The sequence below is a fragment of the Musca domestica genome, unplaced genomic scaffold (genome assembly GCF_030504385.1).
Source record: "Musca domestica strain aabys unplaced genomic scaffold, Musca_domestica.polishedcontigs.V.1.1 2, whole genome shotgun sequence".
Classification (NCBI taxonomy): Eukaryota; Metazoa; Arthropoda; class Insecta; order Diptera; family Muscidae; genus Musca; species Musca domestica.
The window spans coordinates 46,477,588-46,499,208 of record NW_026712249.1 but is presented as its reverse complement, the minus strand read 5'-3'; the positions used below and the strand labels follow the sequence as shown (position 1 = coordinate 46,499,208).

The 21,621-nt window shown below is 35.9% G+C and overlaps 1 protein-coding gene across 1 annotated transcript; it reads left to right on the top strand.

The window, feature by feature from the left end:
* Positions 1-7,148: 7,148 nt before the first annotated feature.
* Positions 7,149-10,874, top strand: LOC101892513 (uncharacterized). Its single transcript, XM_020037972.2, has 2 exons — positions 7,149-7,256; positions 9,184-10,874. The coding sequence occupies exons 1-2, from the start codon at positions 7,233-7,235 to the stop codon at positions 10,834-10,836; spliced, it is 1,677 nt and encodes a 558-aa protein (XP_019893531.1). The 5' UTR covers positions 7,149-7,232; the 3' UTR covers positions 10,837-10,874.
* The last annotated feature ends 10,747 nt before the right edge of the window (positions 10,875-21,621 follow it).

The following is a 21,621-nucleotide window of genomic DNA, read 5'->3' as shown; positions in this document are numbered from 1 at the left end:
TCAGATATAGCTGCAGCTACCTTATACAGGATGAGATAAAATGCGAAACAACTCTTTAGCTCTTCTGAGTCTATTCTCTTTCGGTTGCGGTGTAAGTTCTTGCACTTATTCGAATTTCAATGGCTTTACCCCGAGCTCATTTTTCAATATTTGCCAAATTGAATGTTGCGATATGTTCAGCTCACGAGACATTTTTCGGCGACTGCGACGCGGGTTTCGATCTAGTCGTTTCTTTACTTTTCGAACCATTTCTGCTGATGTTGCTGTTTTCTTCCGTCCAGTTCCTTGATGTTGGGCTACGCTACCAGTATCACGGTAACAAGCGATGGTACAAGACACAAAAGATTAACATTTAAATGCTGGAAAGCTCTAACGATATCCACTTGTGGTCTTCCAGCCAAATATAAAGAAATCACACTATCGCGCTCGAATTCCATCACGAATAACTTTTTTTCTGGAAAATTCTCACCAAAATACTTTTGTACGCTTATAAACAATATAATGAGCTGCCACTGGAACAACTTTAACAGCTGCCGGACGGGTGACTTAGAAATTACAGCAGTCTGAAGTTGGTTGCAGTTTTTTCATCTCACCCTGTATGTTTTATCCGACTTATCAGATATGTTTCATCCGATTTGTTATTTAAGTCCCTCACATGCGTAGAAGAATATCGGGCATCAGATACAGCTCGGAAATACCTCTGCCAAATTTTATGGAGATCAGATCAGATTTGGATATAGCTTCCGCATAGTTTTAAGGTTTCAGGTTTTTCGTGCACCAAATGGCTAACAATTCCGACTGAATTAATCTTAAAAAGATGTACTTCAAATTTGGTGGTGAAATCGGATATAGCATTTAAATGAGTTGGAATGATCCACTTCACATAAATTCCCATTATAAAGTTTTTTTTTGTAGCGGGAGCTCTGCTTATACGCATAGTAGTGTAGATTGTCATATAGTCGGCCCCGTCTGACTTTTGACTTTCCTTACTTTTTTTGGATTTTCAAGGTTTGAAGTTCATTGTACTCCAATATGAAAAGATGGGTAGAGCGCTTTGCCTTGAACCCTCATTAATTTAGTAAATGCTCCAAAGTCCATATTAAGGAATTATCCTTAACACAAAACATTTTCAGTTACCCATAAAAACTCATAATTTATCCCTGAGAACTTCTACTCGATAAAAGTTCAACAAACTACACAACTTAGATTAGAGGATTTACCATCAATAACCAAATACGATCCATTCAATAAACAGTTGACAACGGTGGAAAAATATATTGGCAATTAAATTCAAATAACTTGTTAATAGGATCTCCAGCACATGGTGGCAGCAAACGTTTTAGGTAGAAATGTTTGAAAACATTCCGCATATCATTGTTAGTCATGTCGTGTTCATGTCACGCTGTAAAAATCCGCCAACATGTTGGAAATAAAACAAAACAAAAGAATAAAACAATGTTTAAAATTCAACTTGAATTTCATGGCCGCTCCTGTTTTATTGCAACAAAAAACAAAAATAAAAAAATATTTTATTGCAATGCTTTGCCAAGCCATTGCACAGTGCTTTGGATCTGCCAAAGGAACATAGATTGGTTATCAGCGTTACAAAGTGTTAATTAAAGACCGGTGTTAAAGAAACTATTTTACATTTGTTGGTATCGGATCTTTTGATAAAAATCAAACTCCATGTCATGTTGATGTCCAGGCAGTGACTTTTGAAAAGTTGTTTGAAAGAAAGAGCACCAACAGAGAGTTCTGAATGGAAAATCACAAAACTATGTTTAGAACAATTACAGCTGTCAAATGCCAAAGTAAAGTGACAAAATAATGATTTGATAGAATATCATTGAATTAATAACTGGAACAAAAGACTTGAATTAATTTAAAATATTTCTTTTATAGCTCAACTGGTGGCCAAGTGATCTTGAATTCAAACAAAGAATCTTTTTATGGACTAAATGACGAAGGTGAGCCGCGGAAGAAGTGTGGACCAGCAAAAAATTGAGAGCTGTATGTGTCAATTCTAGCTTTAGTATGATTTTTGGTAAGTAGTTAGGTATAAAAATGTACTTACCACTATAATAATTTAGTAATGACATTTTTTGCTGTGATATAATTTTTTATACCCTCGGCTAGATAGGCTATATATAATTTGATACGGTCAAAACCTGCCTAGTCGAAATAACGGTGATTTTGGGCCAAATCCGTTTTAGGTTATTTGGAGTCGATCTAGCGATGCCCGTCCGTCTGTCTGTCTGGCTGGTGCGCACGATAACTCTCGAAGGAGGTGCGAAAATGGGCAATGTCAGTCCATTCCATCAAGTATCTCCTCCACAAAGGGTCAACATTTTGAATAATTACAACTCTATTAAAATTGATGTAAGAGCCCGATTGTCTTCAAATTTCACACATCCCAATATTTTTATTAAGCCAAGGTCTGGTGTTAAGATGGAATATATTGGTCCACACCTTCTGATACCTCCCCCACAAAAGGTCGAAATTTTCAAAAATATATATTTTCTGAACAGAAAGAGAAACGATAATCTGATTTTGTTCCAACTTTGCAAATCCTAATATTTGCGTCAAAGCTAGGTCAGGTACGAAAATGGACATTGTCGATCCACTCCATCAAATACCTCCCCCACAAAAGATCACAATTTTGTATATCCATTAAGCTCATAAAACGCGAAATTACCATCCGATTCTGTTCAGACTTGACACATCTGGTTATATCCACCAACACAAGATCTGTTACAAAGATGGTAAAAACCGGACCATTCCTTCTGTTACCTCCCCCACAGAAGGTAAAGTTTTGAATAACCAAAACGAATTTAGCATCCGGTTCTCTTCATATTTCACACATCCCGTTATTACTACTAACACAATATCCTTCTGTTACCTCCCCCACAGAAGGTAAAGTTTTGAATAACCAAAACGAATTTAGCATCCGGTTCTCTTCATATTTCACACATCCCGTTATTACTACTAACACAATATCTGTGAAGATGGGATGCATCGGTCCACTCCTTCTGGTACCTTCCCCACAAAAGCTCAAAATTTTGAATATCCATGAAGCTCAAAAAACGCGAAATTAGCATCCGATTCCATTCAGACTTGGTACATCTCAATTCAGACTTTGAATATCTCAATATTTCCATCAAAACAAGATATCTTATAAAGATGGTAGAAATCGGACTATTTCTTGTGATACCTCCCCCATTTTCCATAAATGATCACATAACTCATGTAAAGTGAAGGAAGAATATAGTCCAAACCTGGCACGTCGCAATAAATATATATCATATTTATTTATGTCCGATACGAAATGGAAAATATTGGAATATTCCTTCGGAACCTTCTCCATAAGGAGTTAAACATTTGAATAATCATAGCAGAAGTCAAAATATATTAAATTAATCAAACATTGGCTGAGAGTATAGATCTGTCGGTTAAACCGACTGATATTTTTAACTTGTTCTTATCTACGGGAGAAATATATATAGAGATTTTTCTTCTTATAGAAGGTCTTTTTCAAAAATATTTATATGTTAATGATTTTTGCCACATTTTTCCACGGATTCCGTAGTGGCGCAACATTGGATGTATATGTCCACATTCTTGTGTAGCCCCCATACAACGGTACAAAAAAATTCGATCGTATCAAATGATACATACCATCTTTAGTACAATAATAAATTTCGTCGTATAAGGCATGTGGTCTAAAAGCTTTGTTCCTAAAAGGCACATGTTGATCGTTTGAAATTATATATTTACTCCGTAGTCACAAGGCCGAGTGTATATCAAGAAATTTGACCTTTTGAAGGGGTCGCATTTCTGGCGATAACAAAAAAAACTTTCAGAATTGCCTTATTCGCTTTACATATATGTACCGAACCACATATTTTTAGTTTTGTGTGAAATTTGAAACTAGCACCCTTATTTTAAGAACCGCACCATCATAGAAAGATACTCCCCGCTTTGAAAAGCACAACTTCAAAACTAACGTAATGGTGCTATCACCCTAAGTCCAAGGTTCATTTAAAATTCAACTGCAGCTGTTTATCAAAGTCAAAACACACACAGACCATGTGTGGTTTGGTCTGGAGTCAAATGTGATAATATGAGCATTAGTTATCATTTCCATATATTCAAGGTCAGGAAATATCCCCAAAAATGCACTGAATAAACAAACTTGTTATCACCAATAGGGAGAGAGAAAGTATTGTATGGTCACGGAGTAAAATGTGTATTATTGTCATATCACATACCGCATTGTGGCTTAGATGTTACATTCCCTGACCCGCATTTTATCAAATAATTTTAAAATTTGATTTAAACAAACCGAATTATATTATATAATATATATTATATAATATATAATATACATATTACGAAAGTATGTGTGTTTAAAACTCTTTGATTTTTAAATGTGACAGATGCCTAATCATTCTGGATATACCGTTAATATATTCTACATCAACCTTTATGAAAGTCTTAAATTGTGAATAACTCAAAATATTGGAGGAATGCAAATATCTTAAGAAATTCACATGTATTAAAAAACATTTTTGGGTTTAAGCCGTACTTTTTGTCACTTTATGCCAAATAAAATTTCATTTCAGACAAAAAGTTTCAAAAGAAGAAAAAGGTTGCTCAAAATTATCCTGTCATTTTGAGAATAAACTTACATCTAGTTTTAATAGTTTTTTAAAAAAAAATGTTGCTTGAAACTTATATCTTTTAGAAATAACAAGTAAAAAAGTAGCTAAGTTCGGCCGGCCAAACTTTTAATACCCGCCACCATTTGGAAGGAACTTGAAAATTTTAAAAAAAAATCCGAAAACTACCACTTAAATGAAAACTGTTATATGGAAACAATTCCGGTGAATAATGTCGCTAAAATAAATAAAATACCGAATATCGGGAGGTACCGTCATATGAGGGCTATACGAAGACGTGAACCTGCATACAAAAAATTTTGTCATAGGCTGTAGCGCCCATTACGAACTTCAATTACGAAATTAGAAGCAGTTCCATAGAATATTGTCGCTAAAATCATTAAAATATGAAATATCGGTAGGTACAATCATATGGGGGCTATACGAAGATGTGGACCTGCATACGAAATTTTTTGGCATAATTTGTAGCACCCATTAAGATCTTTCAATGTGAAATTTGAAACGATTCCGGTTAAAATGTTGCTGAAATCCTCAAAATACCGACTATTGGGAGGAACCGTTATATGGGGGCTATACAAAGACCAGGTCCACGTCTTTGTATTGCCCCCATATAACGGTTCCTCCCGATAGTCACAAACATTTTTGTCATAGGCTGTAGTACCCATTATGAACTTCAAATTTGAAATGATTCCGGAAAATAATGTCGTAAAAATCATGAAAATACCGAATATCGGTAGGTACGTTATATGGGGGCTAAACGAAAACGTGGACCGACATGGCTCATTTACAAATTTAACATGACTACTGGTAAACTATGCATGTATGCGTGCCCAAGGCTTTAATACACCCTCCAGAATATTTTCGCGATAATATTCGGCATTTATTCTGATGCCACGGTTGATTAATACGAGCGGAGTGCGACCATCGGTTGTTATGGCGGCCCACACCATCACCATAGCCTGTGCTTGAGTTCTGGGGGCCAAGCGAAAGTGCACATTTTCAGCTGACCTCTTTTTTGTTTGTTTACAAACTGCTGGAAAACGAATGTTTTTTCATCGGCGGAGAAAACCAAATTCGGCAGTTCACCACTTTCGGCCAAGCGAAGCAACTCTATAGCTCTTTTCTATTTTCTTTCTGTTGCGGTGTAAGTTTTTGCACTTTTTGAAATTTCAATGGCTTTACCCGAAGCTTATTTTTCAATTTTTGCCAAATGGAATATTGCGATATGTTCAGCTCACGAGCCATTTTTCGGCCACTGCGACGCGTGTTTCGATCAAGTCGCTTCTTTACTTTTCGAACCATTTCTGCCTATGGTAGGAGACACAAAAGATTTATTCACATTTAAATGCTGGAGTGTGATTTTCAAGCCACGCTTGAATTTCAACACGAATATCTTTTTTCTGGAAAATGCTCACCAAAATGCTTTTGTACGCTTTTAAACAATTTTAACAGCTGTCTTACAAGTGGTTTAGAAATGACAACAGTCTAAAGTTGGTTGCAGTTTTTTCATCTCACCCTGGAGTTAAAAACGGAATGACAAAGCTAATATACCCCCTATATAATGGTGGAGGGTAAAAATAAAGGGTTTACATTTCTTATTGCTAATTCAACACGTTTCCATTGAAAATTAAAATTTCTAAATTTTTCATTTTTTGAGAAAAGTGTTGTCAACACTTTCTTTCATACATCAACTCAAAAAAGGCCGAAGAAAAAATGATAAAAATTTGGAAATATTTTATATATATTTTTTTAATTTATTTTTTAGGGATTGACATACTTTCTCATAGAAATATTTAGCCAAAAACTGATCTCAAATTAACCCAAAACTTAGTATTGAAATTTTTTACAATAATTTCAAGAATTCTCACGTTTTATTTATTTTCCTTTATTCCGGATGACATAACCCATAAAAAAATATTCAATATTTTGATTAAAAACCCCTTTGAATTAATCTTTCTTTGTCCTCCCCTAGAAATGAAATAAACCCAAGTCATTGGCCAATTAGCACAACAAAAGGTACAACATCACAACAAATGTTGTTGGTGGCAACACACAAACACACACGCGCCATATCAAATGTCATATGCGGCTTTTAGTTTAGAAATTCATATTTGTTTGTAGGCATGTGTGTCCATTGTGTTTTATATTTAAACACAAGCGTTTTGTTTTCAGAAATTTTCACCACCTTGCCGCTGGCATCCAAATTGAAATGGTTGTAAATTTATCAGCTATTGCTTGAAATGAAATAGTTATGACTTGGCCAGTGGATAAGTTCACAGCAGATTCCGTTAGCAGTATTTCTAAAGACAATTAATATTGGAAACGATTATGTGTGTTTTCATAGGTCAGTTCAGTTCCTCAGTAGGGTGATGTGTGTGTGTGTATATGGGGGGGATTTCTTTTGAGAAATTTATTTTTCATCTTCAAAATCTATAAAACGATTAAATGAAACTTTTTTAGAGGTTTAAACAAATTTTAGACGTCGAACTGTTAACAAGTTTTGTGAATGTGTAAGCGGTAATAGTCGGTCGTGAATAGTGGAAGAGAAAAACTATGGAAATTTATAAAGCTTTAACCGTTAGTATTACAAATAATAAAATAAAAAGAAAATATTTTTTATATTTACAACTGTGCGCATGGAAAAATACCGGTGGTTCCTAACAAAACAAAAAATTAGAATGAGTCCGAAGTTTTATTACCTGGAATTATAATAGTATTCAATTTGAGTGAGCAATTAATATTGGAATATGGATTTTCATTTCGCTAACATACTTCATTACTTGGATTATATGAATTGGCGTGAATTTGTTTGGCTTAACTCGTCCTTCTTTGTTGGTGTTGATATATGTCTAGTTTTGGTATTTTTAATCTTCCTCTCCGTGGACTTCCTCAGTGAAAAACAGTGGTACCTTTATATAAGGACTAAAAGGATTCAATTCGAGAACTCATTTTGTATTTTTTGAGACATAGAGTGGTTTAAAATCAGATGCTACTTATCGATTTTTGGAAAACCCCTTTATCTGATCCTCTGAGTTAATTCTGTCTAGCCCTACTTAAGAAGGTCTTGGAATGAGAAGGTTTTCTGCACTTCTATAAGTAGCCCTCTTCTTCTCTTTGAAAAGAACATCCGGTCTTCTGTGAGAACAACTTTCGATCTGTTCTTTTCTGAGAAATCCTGCCGCTCTTCGATTAGAAGAACGGTAAATAGGTATTGAGAAGTCCTGCTGCTCTTTTCCTAGAATCCCTTATGCTCTTCTCTGAGAAGATCTTCTATGAGACGACCTTCCGTTCTTCTCTGAGAATTCCTTTCGCTCTTCTCTGAGAAGACCTTCCGCTGTTCTCTGAGACGATCTGCTGCTCTTCTCTGAGAAGACTTGCCGCTTTTCTACGAGAAGACCTTCCGCCCTTCTACGAGAAGACCTTCCGCTCTTCTACGAGAAGACATTCCGCCCTTGTATGAGTAGACCTTCCGATATTTCGATCTTCTCTTCTATGAGACGACCTTAAGCTCTTCTATGAGAAGACCTTAAGCTCTTCTATGAGAAGACCTTAAGCTCTTCTATGAGAAGACCTTAAGCTCTTCTATGAGAAGACCTTAAGCTCTTCTATGAGAAGACCTTAAGCTCTTCTATGAGAAGACCTTAAGCTCTTCTATGAGAAGACCTTAAGCTCTTCTATGAGAAGACCTTAAGCTCTTCTATGAGAAGACCTTAAGCTCTTCTATGAGAAGACCTTAAGCTCTTCTATGAGAAGACCTTAAGCTCTTCTATGAGAAGACCTTAAGCTCTTCTATGAGAAGACCTTAAGCTCTTCTATGAGAAGACCTTAAGCTCTTCTATGAGAAGACCTTAAGCTCTTCTATGAGAAGACCTTTTCGTCTTCCATGAGAAGACCTTCCCGTCTTCTCTGGGAAGACTTACCAGTTTTCTGTGGGAAAACCTCCCCGTCTTCTTTTAAAAAATCATTCCACCTACGTGTGTTATATGAGAATACCTTCCCGTTTTCTATGAGATGACCTTCCCATCGTCATCTATGAGAAGACTTTCCCGTCTTTCAAGAAAAGTCTTTTCCGCCTTCGTGTGTATGACCTTTCCGTCTTCGCAGAAAAGACCTTCCCGTATTTACAGAGGAGACCTACCAGTCTTTGTGGAGATGACCTACCAGACTTTCTGGAGTATATGTTCCCGTATTTGTGGAGAAGACCTTCCCGTCTTCACGAGGGGATCTTTTAGTCTTCTACAAAAAGACCTTTCAGCCCAGAGCCAGATCTTCCGCTTCTTAAAAGACTTTCCGCCCTTCGTTTAGAGGACTCTTTGCTTTTTCATTGAGAAGATCTTCTGATTTTCTATTGAGAAACATTCAGCTATTCTATTGGCACGACCTTTTGTTCTCGTTTTGGGATAGCCTTGTGGCCCTTGAGAAGAAGATTGGTCTTTCTTTGCTTTCTTAGAAAAATTCCATAAGTTGTATAATTTGTTTTCTTTTCTTTACTTTTCTTCGACAGCTAAGTATTTTCTGCATACTCCAAATAACACACACCGGAACTGAGCCAACCTTTGTTGATGAATACGTTCACATAAAATTACATGTGCCCAAGAATATAATACACAAACATATCCATCATTATCATCATCGGCGGAAACCGCAGAAGAAACCACCACCTCCTTTGTCTGGTCCCCTATTGGAGAATATTATATTATCTGAATTGGATAAACCTCAGAATGATATAGCTGAACCCGTCAACCATGAACCGGAAGTTTCTAATGTCGACACCTACACCGTTATAGAGGAAACGGTGAAGAAGCCATTGCCTCCTCCGCCACCGCCACCAATTCAGCATGTTGAAACCTTGCGTATAATTGAGAAAAAGCCAGCGCCGACTATAAAAGTAGTTACTGATGAGCCATGGCAATATTATCAGCAAGATTCGGGATATCGAAAGGAACAACCTTATCACGAGACCATCAAAATCATATCGGAACATGAGCCCCATTATCATACACCTGCCCCTATATACGAACCAGTCAAGCCAAAAGAGGAGATAATAAAAGTTATTGAACCTTCGGGTTATCATGGACCCTTTGAAGAATATAAAGGTTGGAAGAGTCCTCACTATGAATATGAAGACTTTGCTACTAAGGGTGCCCATAATTCCGGTCAGGAAGATTATGTAATTTATGAAAAGCCCAAATATGTCAGACCAGAAAAAGAAGAAGCCCCTATCTATTATGGCAAATATTCAAAATATAAAGAAGCTGAGTCTTACGAGGCAATCCCAAGTTATAGCAAACATGAATATCATGAAAATATACCCAAAACATATAAATCCCCATCATATCATGAGAAATCGAAATCTCATTATGAATATAGACCTCCTGCACGTCCGGCGGAATATATTCCAGATACCATTAAGGAATATGTAGAACCCGAAAGAGAAACAAAATACTATGTTCCGAAACAAGAATTTCGAGATACCATCAAGGAATATGTGGAACCCAAAGAAGAACCGAAATATTATGTTCCGAAACAGGAAATCCGGGAGCCTTATTCCCCTCCGAAGCCATTATACGAACCTTCTGTTGAAGATTATCACCATGTTCCCAAACAACAAAGCTATCATCAGCCATCTTATCCCAAATATCAGCATGCCGAACATGAAGAACATTTGCACAGCGAGGAATCAAAGTATTATGTTCCAAAGGAGAAAAGTAGTCACCGAGATCCTCCAAAATCATATAATCAGCATTTAACGTCTTCGGGTTATAAAGCACATCACAGTGAATATGAATCCCCACATTATCCTGACAATAATCAGCACTCCTATGGTCAACACAATTTTCCTCCGGCCTATGCCAGTGATGGTGGTTATGAACACCAACCACCATCATCGGGTCCCTACACTTATGAAAAACCAACACGATATCCTAAAGATACAGTACACAAAGAGGTCACCGCTCCCTCTCAAGTTCACCACAACACCCTTTTGGATGAGTTGCCGAAAGAAGTCCCTCCCCTATCGAAACCATATTCGAACATTGATTGGCCCGAAGGGTTTGCGCGAACACCTACCACAGAAACCTATTCCGGCCACGATAGTTACAGTGCCGGAAATGTTCAGGGCTTGGATGGTGATTATTACAACGATACATATCCCTGATGAGCAAATAACGTTCGGTTTTTGGTTGTTAAATGTTTTTATTTTAAAGTACAAATTAAGAATACTCGTAATTATATTCGAATATAAATATTCATAACACATAATTTATTAAAAATAAATTCTTAATTTATATTTATTTATTTATTGCTAAAATCAAAAGAAAAAGATTTAATTTTATTATTTAAACAGGAATAGGAATACCAATTCACGAGTTCCCTAAATGGAATTGTTACAATTATGTAAAAATGAAACTGCAAAAAATGTTCATTATACCCTACACCACAAGGTGGTCAGGGTATTATGTCTTTGTGCATTTGTTTGTAACAGGCAAAAGGAAACGACATAGACCCATAGTTCCTTTTGATGATCTGCATAGAATCACATTCTGAGTCGATTTATGCATGTCCGTCCGTCCGTCTGTCCATGTATTTTTGTAAACAAAGTACAGTTCGCATTTATTGCCCGATCCAGATGAAATTTTGCACAAATCATTTGTTTGGCCCAAGGACGAACCCTATTGAAATTGGAGATAATCGGTCAAAATTTAGATATAGCTCCCATATATATATTCGTCCGATTTGCCTTTTATTGTGCACCAAACGTGTAATATCAGTCCGAATTGTATAAACTTTTGCACGTACGATCAGATTGGACCTGAAAATAAGTATGCCAAATTTTATCGAAATCGGTTCAGATATAGCTATAGCTCCCATATATATTGTTCATCCGATTTTTTTTTGTCCTCCGCAGCCGTAACGTGCACTCTGTAACAACAATATTTGGGAAAATATATCAAATACAGCTCAGAAATACATTTGCTAAATTTTATCGAGATCGGTTCAGATTTGGATATAGCTCCCATATATAACTTAGTCCGATTTACCTTTGATTGTGCACCAAACGTCTAATATTTGCCCAAATTGGATGAAATTTGGCACTTACGACCGAATTTAGTCTAGAAGCTAGTATGTCAAATTTTGTGAAGATCGGTTCAAATATAGCTATAGCTCCCATATATACTGTTCATCCGATTTGTCATATTTGTTACCCACAGCCGTAATATGCACTCCAACGAGTGCATACCCACGATATTCAGGGAAATATATCAAATACAGCTCAGAAATATCTTTGCCAAATTTTATCGAGATCGGTTCCGATTTAGATATAGCTCCCATATATATTTTTATCCGATTTCAAATTAAATTTGCACCAAATGGGCAATACAAGTCCGAATTTAAAATATACAAATGCTTCGGCATATTTTGTTCTTTGAACTTTAAATTATAATTATAATCATAGCGTGTATGATTGAATTCTCCCATAAAAACTTTTAATTGTTATGCGCAGCTCTACTAAATTAGCAAAGTGGTGTAGGGTATCATAAAGTCGGCCCGGCCGACTTTAAGACTTTTTTTACTGGTTTTAATTTGTGAAATAACTCTGTCTGAGTTATGCAATCCCATATGACATAAAAGACAAAAGGCCTAAGGCATTGGAGATTAGCTATTGTTAAGCTAATTGGCACAAAGTTCAAAATTAATTAGCATTCCAATTATAAATCGCTCGTTATCTGCTCAGTTAATAACCGTTACTGCCATTGTATTCGAAAATGTTTGCAAAACTCACAGTAGCTGATTTATGTTTCTGCACCTCATAATGAATTTCATATATTAAGATCATGAAAAGTGAATTTTATATAAATATTGTGATTTAAACACGCTTCGATATGGTCACCTGTTCTCCTGATTGTACGAATTTTTATACCCTACAACACTATGTTTTGGGGTTATTATAAGTTTGATTGGGCCAAAAATTATGTAACACCTCGAAATATTGGTTTCCCTCATAGGAAAGTATATATGGATCTTCCTATCTCGCCGAGCTGAGTCGATCTAGCTATGTATGTCCGTCCGTCCGTCCGTCTGTCCATGTTAATTTGTAATCACTCTACAGGTCGCAATTATGGCCAGATCTTCATGAAATTTAGAATGTAGGTGGGGCTAGGGCCAGAATAGAAGCCTATTGCTTTTGAAGATGATCGCATAATATTTAGGGGTTGAAATGGACCAACAACTGAAAAATTTCCTGTTTTTGCAGTTGCTCTACAGGTCGCAATTATAGACCAATCGACGCGGAAGTTAGCATGGGGCTAGAGCTTAGGGTTGGACAGAGGTCTTCCAATTTTGATGGTCATCGGGTAATATTTAGTGGCTGAAATTGACCATAATATTTGTGTTAAATAAAAGTCAAATTTTCCACAATTTTAGTCATAATTTTATAGCGAAATATATGCAATGTGTATATACAAAGAAAGGTGATGTTAGCTAGAATGTTCATATCTCAAGAATGGCTGGACCGATTTTGACAAATGTTGTCAATTCAGAATGCCCTCTTGGCATAAAAGTATAAAATCTAAAAAATCGCATAAAAAGATGCCAATAATGATGTTAATATAGTATTTTGTGACATTTTTTTATCGCATGCGATTTTTTTCAATTTGACTTATAATATTAAAGTGTATATTTTGTAATATTTGTTTTTTTGTTACAGAATGCAATTATCGTCCGCTCCTCACGAAAATTTTCACAAGGGAAGGTTAGGCTCAGAAGGGCTAAGCCTAGTGTTTTTTTTATTTAAGATGTCCGCAATTTATTTAGGGGTTGAAATGAACCAAAAACAGAAAAAAATTCCTGACCACATAATTTAAGCCAATCGACACGATTGAGGAGAGAGTTAAGGACGGGGAAGAATTCTAGCATTTTGGATGACCATTGGATTATATTTAGCTGTAAAATGGACCACAACAACTAACAGCTCACCGGAGTGCGTAAATACAGGGCAAATGTAAAAATGCTAAGGGTTATATCTGGGCAGTGCTCCGTGACATAATTTCAAAAGCGAAATCTTCCAAAATGGATTTGGACATAAGGGGAGTTCCAACATATTGTAGTGTTGTAGGGTATCACATGGTCGGACCCGCACGGCTATAGCCTTTGCTTACTTGTTTGGATATAGCTTCACTTTCAAACTTCCTTTATTTAATTTTGCTGTTCCATCACCTCAATACATATTTAAAGTTCTATATTCAATAAAGTCACCATTTGAGGTATTTGAGGACCTGTTATGGTCGTATTGGCATTTAGGATTTCTAGGAATCAAAGGATGTATTGTGAAATAAATTTGAACTGGGTGTACTTGAACATATTTTCAAAAATGTTCATCTCTCCCTCTCTTTCTCTTTCTTTCTTGGTGGAAGGTATCAAAAGTTCTCCTAGTTCATTAAACGATAAATATACAGTCTTGGACTTAGTTAAGATCTTACAAAATATCCAGGAGGAAAGTTATTTTTTATACCCTCCATCATATATTAAATTCGCCATTCCGTTTGTAACTCATCCAAATAATAATTTTTGACCCAACAAAGTATATATATTCCTGATTAGCGTAAAAATCTAAGACGATTTAGCCCTATCCGTCCGTCTGTTGTAATTGCGCTAGAGTCAAAACAAACAAAGAAAGGAAGCCAAAATTTTGACCAGTCTGTCTTTTGTCTGCAGGCAGGCGCTATAACGGTACCCCCGATATTCGGTATTTGGATGATTTTAACCACATTTTTCAATGGAATTGTTCGAAATTCTACACTAGGAGTTCTTCGTGACTTCTTTATACCCTGAAAAACAAAGCGACAAGAAGCGACTTGTTCGAAACCCGCGTCGCAGTGACCGAAAATGGTTCGTGAGCTGAACATATCGCAGTATTCCATTCGGCAAATATTGAAAAATGAGCTCGGGGTAAAGCTATTGAAATTCCAAAAGGCTAAAAATTTGCTTCGCATGGCCGAAAGTGGTGAACTTCTGAATTTAGTTTTCTCCGATGAGAAAACATTCGTTGTCCAGCAGTTTGTAAACAAACAAATGCCAAAGTGTTCAGCTGAAAATGTGCACTTTCGATTGGCCACCAGAACTCAAGCGCCGGCCATGGTGATGGTGTGGGCCGCCATAACTGCCGATGGTCGCTCTCCGCTCGTATTAATTGACCGTGGCATCAGAATAAATGCCGATTATTATCGCGAAAATATTCTGGAGGGTGTATTAAAGCCTTGGGCACACAAACATTTTGCCGCAGACCTTGGACATTCCAACAGGACTCAGTATCATAGCACTCAGCACGCGCCACCCAAGAATGGTTACAAAATGAGGTTCCTCGCTTCATTTCCAGCGCACAATGGTCACCTAAGTCTCCGGATACTAATCCGTTGGGCTATTGTGTCTGGAGTATTTTGAAAAGAAAGGTTGGCACTAAAAAATACCAAAGAGTCGATCACCTCAAGCAAGCGCTTCGCCGGGAATGAGCCAAAATACCGCAGCGTGTGACGGTTTCATTGGCCGTTTGAAGGCCATAATTCGTGCCAAAGGTGACCAATTTGAAAAAATCTAAAGTTATTCTAAAATTTGATGGTATTTCCGAAATTTTGTTTCATTTTCATTCATTCAATAAAACCAAAAAAATGTATCGTGAAAAAATATTAAAATACAGCCTGTGAACACCGCATAAACCTCGAGAATGTATGTATCATGTTACATTACTTTCTACAGGCGATCTAAATTGTAGAATTTCTAATATGTATCGCTACCGTAGCGTACAGGTTTGCTGCTCTATATCTTTCTGCTAACGTTTATTTAAAATCGAAGACGTAAACTTATGTACATATGTCGCCGTGTAAGCAATACTCACAATTTTTTTTTTCTTTTTGCTGCTTCTTGGCCAAGTTCAAAAAGCCTCTCCTAAAAACAACATTTTTGGTCACATTTGTTTCACGTGTTTTATTTTTTTTTTTTTGTGCTAAACCTTGCTTAAAAGCTTATATTTCACATCGTTTTCTAAATGGAATTAAAAAACACCGCCAGTCTTAGAAATTGAATGGATCAATAGCGCCAGTCTAGACTTGATGACGTCGTAACTTGTAGCAGTAAAAAAGAGAAACATAACACAGAACGGCAGCGGCTTATTAACATATTCTCTCAGAATGTAGGTGTCTTTTTAAATGTAAAACCGGTCTAAATATGTCCATTCGCATTACATATGCGTGCTGCCTATGTTGCGAATATGTACACGTGTATATTTGAGAGGGAATTTACATACATTACCAATAGAATGATACAGCGTTAGCATGTATTTTGATTTGTTGGCCTTTCAGGGTGATTAAAGTTGATGTATTGGAACAGTAGGAAATGATTTTTTATGTCACTTTAAAAGAACAAGTTTTCTATCACGTGCATAAACGCTGAATTGTGGATATCATAAAAATTTGAGTAAAAAAAAATAGATTTCGAAAATTTTTCGAAATTGTTAAAGCCACATTTGGTTTTAAACAAGATCAAGTTCGATGATGGGCTATAACGGTTCACGATATCGTATAGCTCCCATATAACGATACCCCCTGATATTCAGTAGTTTGATGATTTAAGCCACATTTTTCAAATGGAATTGTCTGAAATTCTACACAAGGAGTTCTTTATCCCCTACAAGAGAGTTATTTATATAGCCCCCATCTAACGGTACCCCCATTGATGATTTCAGCCAAAATGTTCAATGGAATAGTGTGAAATTCCACACAAGAAGTTCTTTGTGAGTATCTTACCCCTGAAAGAAAATTGACTATACAGGGTGAGATGAAAAAACTGCAACCAACTTCAGACTGCTGTCATTTCTAAGCCACTCGTCCAACAGCTGTTAAAATTGTTCCTGTGACAGCTCATCATATTGTTTACAAGCGAACAAAAGCATTTTGGTGAGAACTTTCCAGAAAAAATGTTATTCGTGATGGAGTTCAAGCGTGATAGTGTGATTTCTTTATAATTGGCTGGAAAACAACAAGTGGCTATCGTTAGAGCACTCCAGCATTTAAATGTGAATAAATCTTTTGTGTCTCGTACCATCGCACATTGCCGTGATAGTTGTAGCGTAGCCCGATGTCAAGGAAGAGGACAGGAAAAAAACACCAACATCAGCAGAAATGGTTCGAAAAGTAAAGAAGCGACTTGATTGAAACCCGCGTCGCAGTGGGCGAAAAAAAAATGACTCGTGAGCTGAACATATAGCAATATTCCATTCGGTAAATATTGAAAAATGAGCTCAAGGTAAAGCCATTGAAATTCCAAAAAATGCAAGAACTTACACCGCAACAGAAAGAAAATTGATTCAAAAGAGCTAAAGAGTTGCTTCGCTTGGCCGAAAGTGGTGAACTACCAAATTTGGTTTTCTCCGATGAGAAAACATTCGTTGTCCAGCAGTTTGTAAAGAAACAAAATGATCGTGTTTACTTGCCAAAGAGGTCAGCCGAAAACGTGCACTTTCGGTTGGCCACCAGAACTCAAGCGCCGGCCATGGTGATGGTGTGGGCCGTCATAACAGCCGATGGTCGCTCTCCGCTCGTATTAATCGACCGTGGCATCAAAATAAATGCCAAATATTATCGCGAAAATATTCTGGAGGGTGTATTAAAGCCTTGGGCACGCAAACGTTTTGGCCGCAGGCCTTGAAAATTCCAACAGCACCATACCACTCAGCACGCGCCACCCAAAAATGAGGTTCCTCCCTTCATTTCCAGCGCACACAGGCCACCAAAATCTCCGGATACCAATCCGTTGGACTATTGCGTCAGGAGTATTTTGGAAAGCAAGGTTGCCACTAAAAAATACCAAAGTGGCAAGCGCTTCGCCGGGAATGGGCCAAAATACCGCAGAGGAACATTCGGGCAGCGTGTGACGGTTTCATTGGCCTTTTGAAGGCCATAATTCGTGCCAAAAGCGACCAAATCGAATAAATCCAAATTTTATGATATTTCCGACATTTTTTTCTTTCATTCAAGAAAATTAAAAAAAAAAATAAAAATTATGGCGTTTGACTATGCTCCCAAAATCGCCTTCGTATAGACCCCCTTTTATTCGGTATTTTTAAGATTTTATTAGAATTTTGAACGGATTCAATTTTTTTTTTTTTTTTTTTTTTTGAGAATTTCCAAATTCGTTCCAATTGGTGGAGGGTAATTAAAGTTCGGCCCCAACTTACTGCTTTTTTTTTTTTTGTTTGTTTTTTCGGATGGGGGATGGTTTTTTGAATATATGTATATAATCGTATAATATTTTCAGATATTTTGAAAAATACAAAATTTAAAATGTAATCAGCGAGGAGATACCAGAATATGGGGGTTGATATTGCCCATTTCCGCACCTAAAATCTAAACCACTTGAATAATGGTAGATAAGAATAATTGCGTGTCAGCGATTAGGTTAAGGTAGATTAGTTTTTGTAGTACTTGAGGAAAATATTTTTCAATAAAATCAGAATTGTTTATAACCTAACGAAGCGCCAGTGTTTATCTTCTCAGTTTTACAGAAGTACTTAATAAATATTTCAAAAAAATTCCACGATAGGCCTTCGAACTACCTACTAATTTCTGTTATGTACAACATAAAAAACCAGTAAAGAAAGTCTTAAAAGTTGGGCGGGCCGACTTTATTTTACCCTACACCACTTTTCATGTTTAGTAGTAGAATTTGTGAGAATTAATTTATACCAACTATGATTATAGTTATATTTAAAGTCCAAAGAAACTAATATATAAGAGGAATATACTCGCCTGAATCGATTTCTACTAAATTCGCCGACGCATTTGTGCCTTTACAATTTGGGCTAGTATTACCCATTTAGTGCATAATTAACTTCAAATCGGATATATATATATATATATATATATATCTATATCTATAAAAGAGGAAAATGTTTGTATGTTTGTTTGTTTGTTTGTTTGTTTGTTTGTTTGTAATTTATGGACTCGAAAACCGCTGAATAGATTTTCCTGAAAATTTCCATATATACTGCAACATCGCCTGAAAGTAACATAGGCTATATACATTTTTGAATTTCCACTTGGAACTGGAGATATAGCATCAGAATCGGAGGTACCTCCCAAAAATTTAGATTTTATATGCACATATCTATTGATTGGTTGAAGATACAGTCTCCAAATTTGGAATACGTAACGGAATTTGGAACAAAAATAAGTCTGCCAAATTATATTGTAATCGGTTCAGATTTGGATATAGCTCCCATATATATTTTCGACCGATTTCGTTCATTTGATGTCTCAAACACAATATGAATGTTCGATTCCAATGAAATTTGGAATGTGTGACGGGATTTAATCCGAAAATAAATTTGTCAAATTATATTGAAATCGGTTCAGATTTGGATATAGCTCCCATATATATTTTCGGCCGATTTCAAGCATTTGATGCACCAAATACGCTATGTATCCCCAATTTCAATGAAATTTGAAACGTGTGATAGATTTTATCTAAAAAATTGATTTCCCAAATTATATTGAAATCGGTTCAGATTTGGATATAGCTCCCATATACATTTTCCGCCGACTTCATGTATTTGGTGGACCAAACACGACATGTATTTCCAATTGTAATGAAATTTAAAAGAAGTAACGGAATTGGGAGCCAAAATGAATTTGTGAAATTAAATTGAAATCGGTTCAGATTTGGATATAGCTCCCATATATATTTTCGACCGATTTCATGTATTTGATGCACCAAACACGCTATGTATCTCTAATTTCAATGAAATTTGAAATGTGTAGCGGAAATTAAAGTAAATATACATTTGTCAAATTATATTAACATCGGTTCAGATTTGGATATAGCTCTCATATATATTTTCGACCGATTTCATGTATTTTATGCACCATACACGATATGTATGTTCGATTCCAAAGAAATTTGGAATATGTAACGGGATTTTGATTAGAAAACTAAATTAGTCAAATTATATTAAAATCGGTTCAGATTTGGACATAGCTCCCATATATATTTTCCGCCGATTTCACATATTTGATGCACAAAACACGATACGTATTTCCGATTCCAACGAAATTCGGCATGAGTGGCTAAATTTGGTACAAAAATAAATTTGACAAATTATATTCAAATACGCTCAGATGTGATTATAGCTCCCATATATATACTCAGCCGATTTCACATATTTGATGCACCCAAAGCGAGAGAGACAAAATCTGGCACCAGCAAAAATTGCCAAATTATATTGAAATCAGTTGAGGTTTGGATATAGCTAACATATATATTTCGGCCGATTTCATACATATTATGCACCAAACACGATATATATGACCGATTCCAATGTAATTCAGAATGTGTGGCGGAATTTGGTTATAATAATAAATGTGATAAATTAAGATTTGGATATAGCTCCCATATATATATTCTCGGCCGATTTCACATATTTGACGCACCAATTTCAATGAAATATGAAAGGTGTGGCGGAGTTTGATGTAAAAGTATTTTTTTTTTAAATTATATTTAAATCGTATCAGATTGGGATATGATTTTTATAAGAACCAAATAGAAATGCCACTCTACTTAAAAAAAATGCAGTTTCCTGCATGCTTGGTATTTGCTATGAAATAAATAAATCCAAAGGACAAACCCTTCGTGTATGCATGTCATGTTACTGCTTTTGTAATGATTTTGTTTATTAACGCATTAAATTAGTGCAATATTTTTTTTTTTAATTTTTAAATTTGTTTTTCTTTATCCAACATATATTCGTAAATAAAATTTTGAATGCATATAAAATCAAAAGGTGTAGCGAAGCGCACCGGGTTCAGCTAGTATATATATATATATATAAGTTAACGGCTCACCCTAATAAACATCAAACTAAATATGCAAACCAACTAGTAAACATTCCCATCATTATGCTGCGCAAGCAGTCCGACAAATCAACAGGAATATGACACCAGGGCAGTCATCCGCCACAAACACGCGCACTAATACCAGCGCACCGCAAGTGATGACTCAGCGTAATAACGAGCACGACCAGGCTGCAGTATAATATTAGTTTTAAGTTGAAGTAATTCATAATTGTAAATCCAACAAGAGAGGTGCATAGCACCGCAACATAAATGTTAGTAACAAAATAAAGAAACACCATAGCAGTGTGAAATAAACTTTAACTTCTAACATTAACTGGCGCCCAACAACTACAAGGATCAACACATCCTAGAACCCAACAACTACAAGGATCAACACATCCTAGAACCCAACAACCACAAGGATTAAAACATCCCAACAGCCGGTACGAGAACCGTTCCTGAGTAGGAGTACGAAAAGGATGTTACGTAAGAACTAGCGGACTACCGGGATATAAGGAAAATGATCAAATTATTATTAGTAAGTTATTATAAATTTAACAAAAGTAAAAAAGAAGAAATGTTAAAATAAAATTAAACAAAATAAGGAATAACACAGAAAGTGAAAGTGTGAAATCTAATTTACAAAAAATCATATTTGTGCTAGAATACGTTTAACAAAAATAACAAAGTAAGAAGAAAGAAATGTTAGAGTAAGGTAAAACAAAAAATAAAGTGTGACATCTAAATTTACAAAAAAAATCATATTTGTGCGAAATTAACAAATGTAAGAAATATGAAATGTTAGATTAAGTTAAACAAAAAAATAGAGTGTGGCATCCAAATTTAAAGAGTCATATCCGTGCTGAAATAAGTTTAAAGAAATTTTGATAATAGATTTGTGACGAGAACTAGGATTTGGTGTTTCTTTTTCTCCCTTTTTTCGAGCGGCCAATGCCGGAAGATTTAAACAACTTAATAACAAGGGTCGAAGCTATGAGTGTTTCAGGACAGACATCTTCGCCTTCTGGGGCAGCTCCCGTAAGGTTTAATCCCTTTACAGA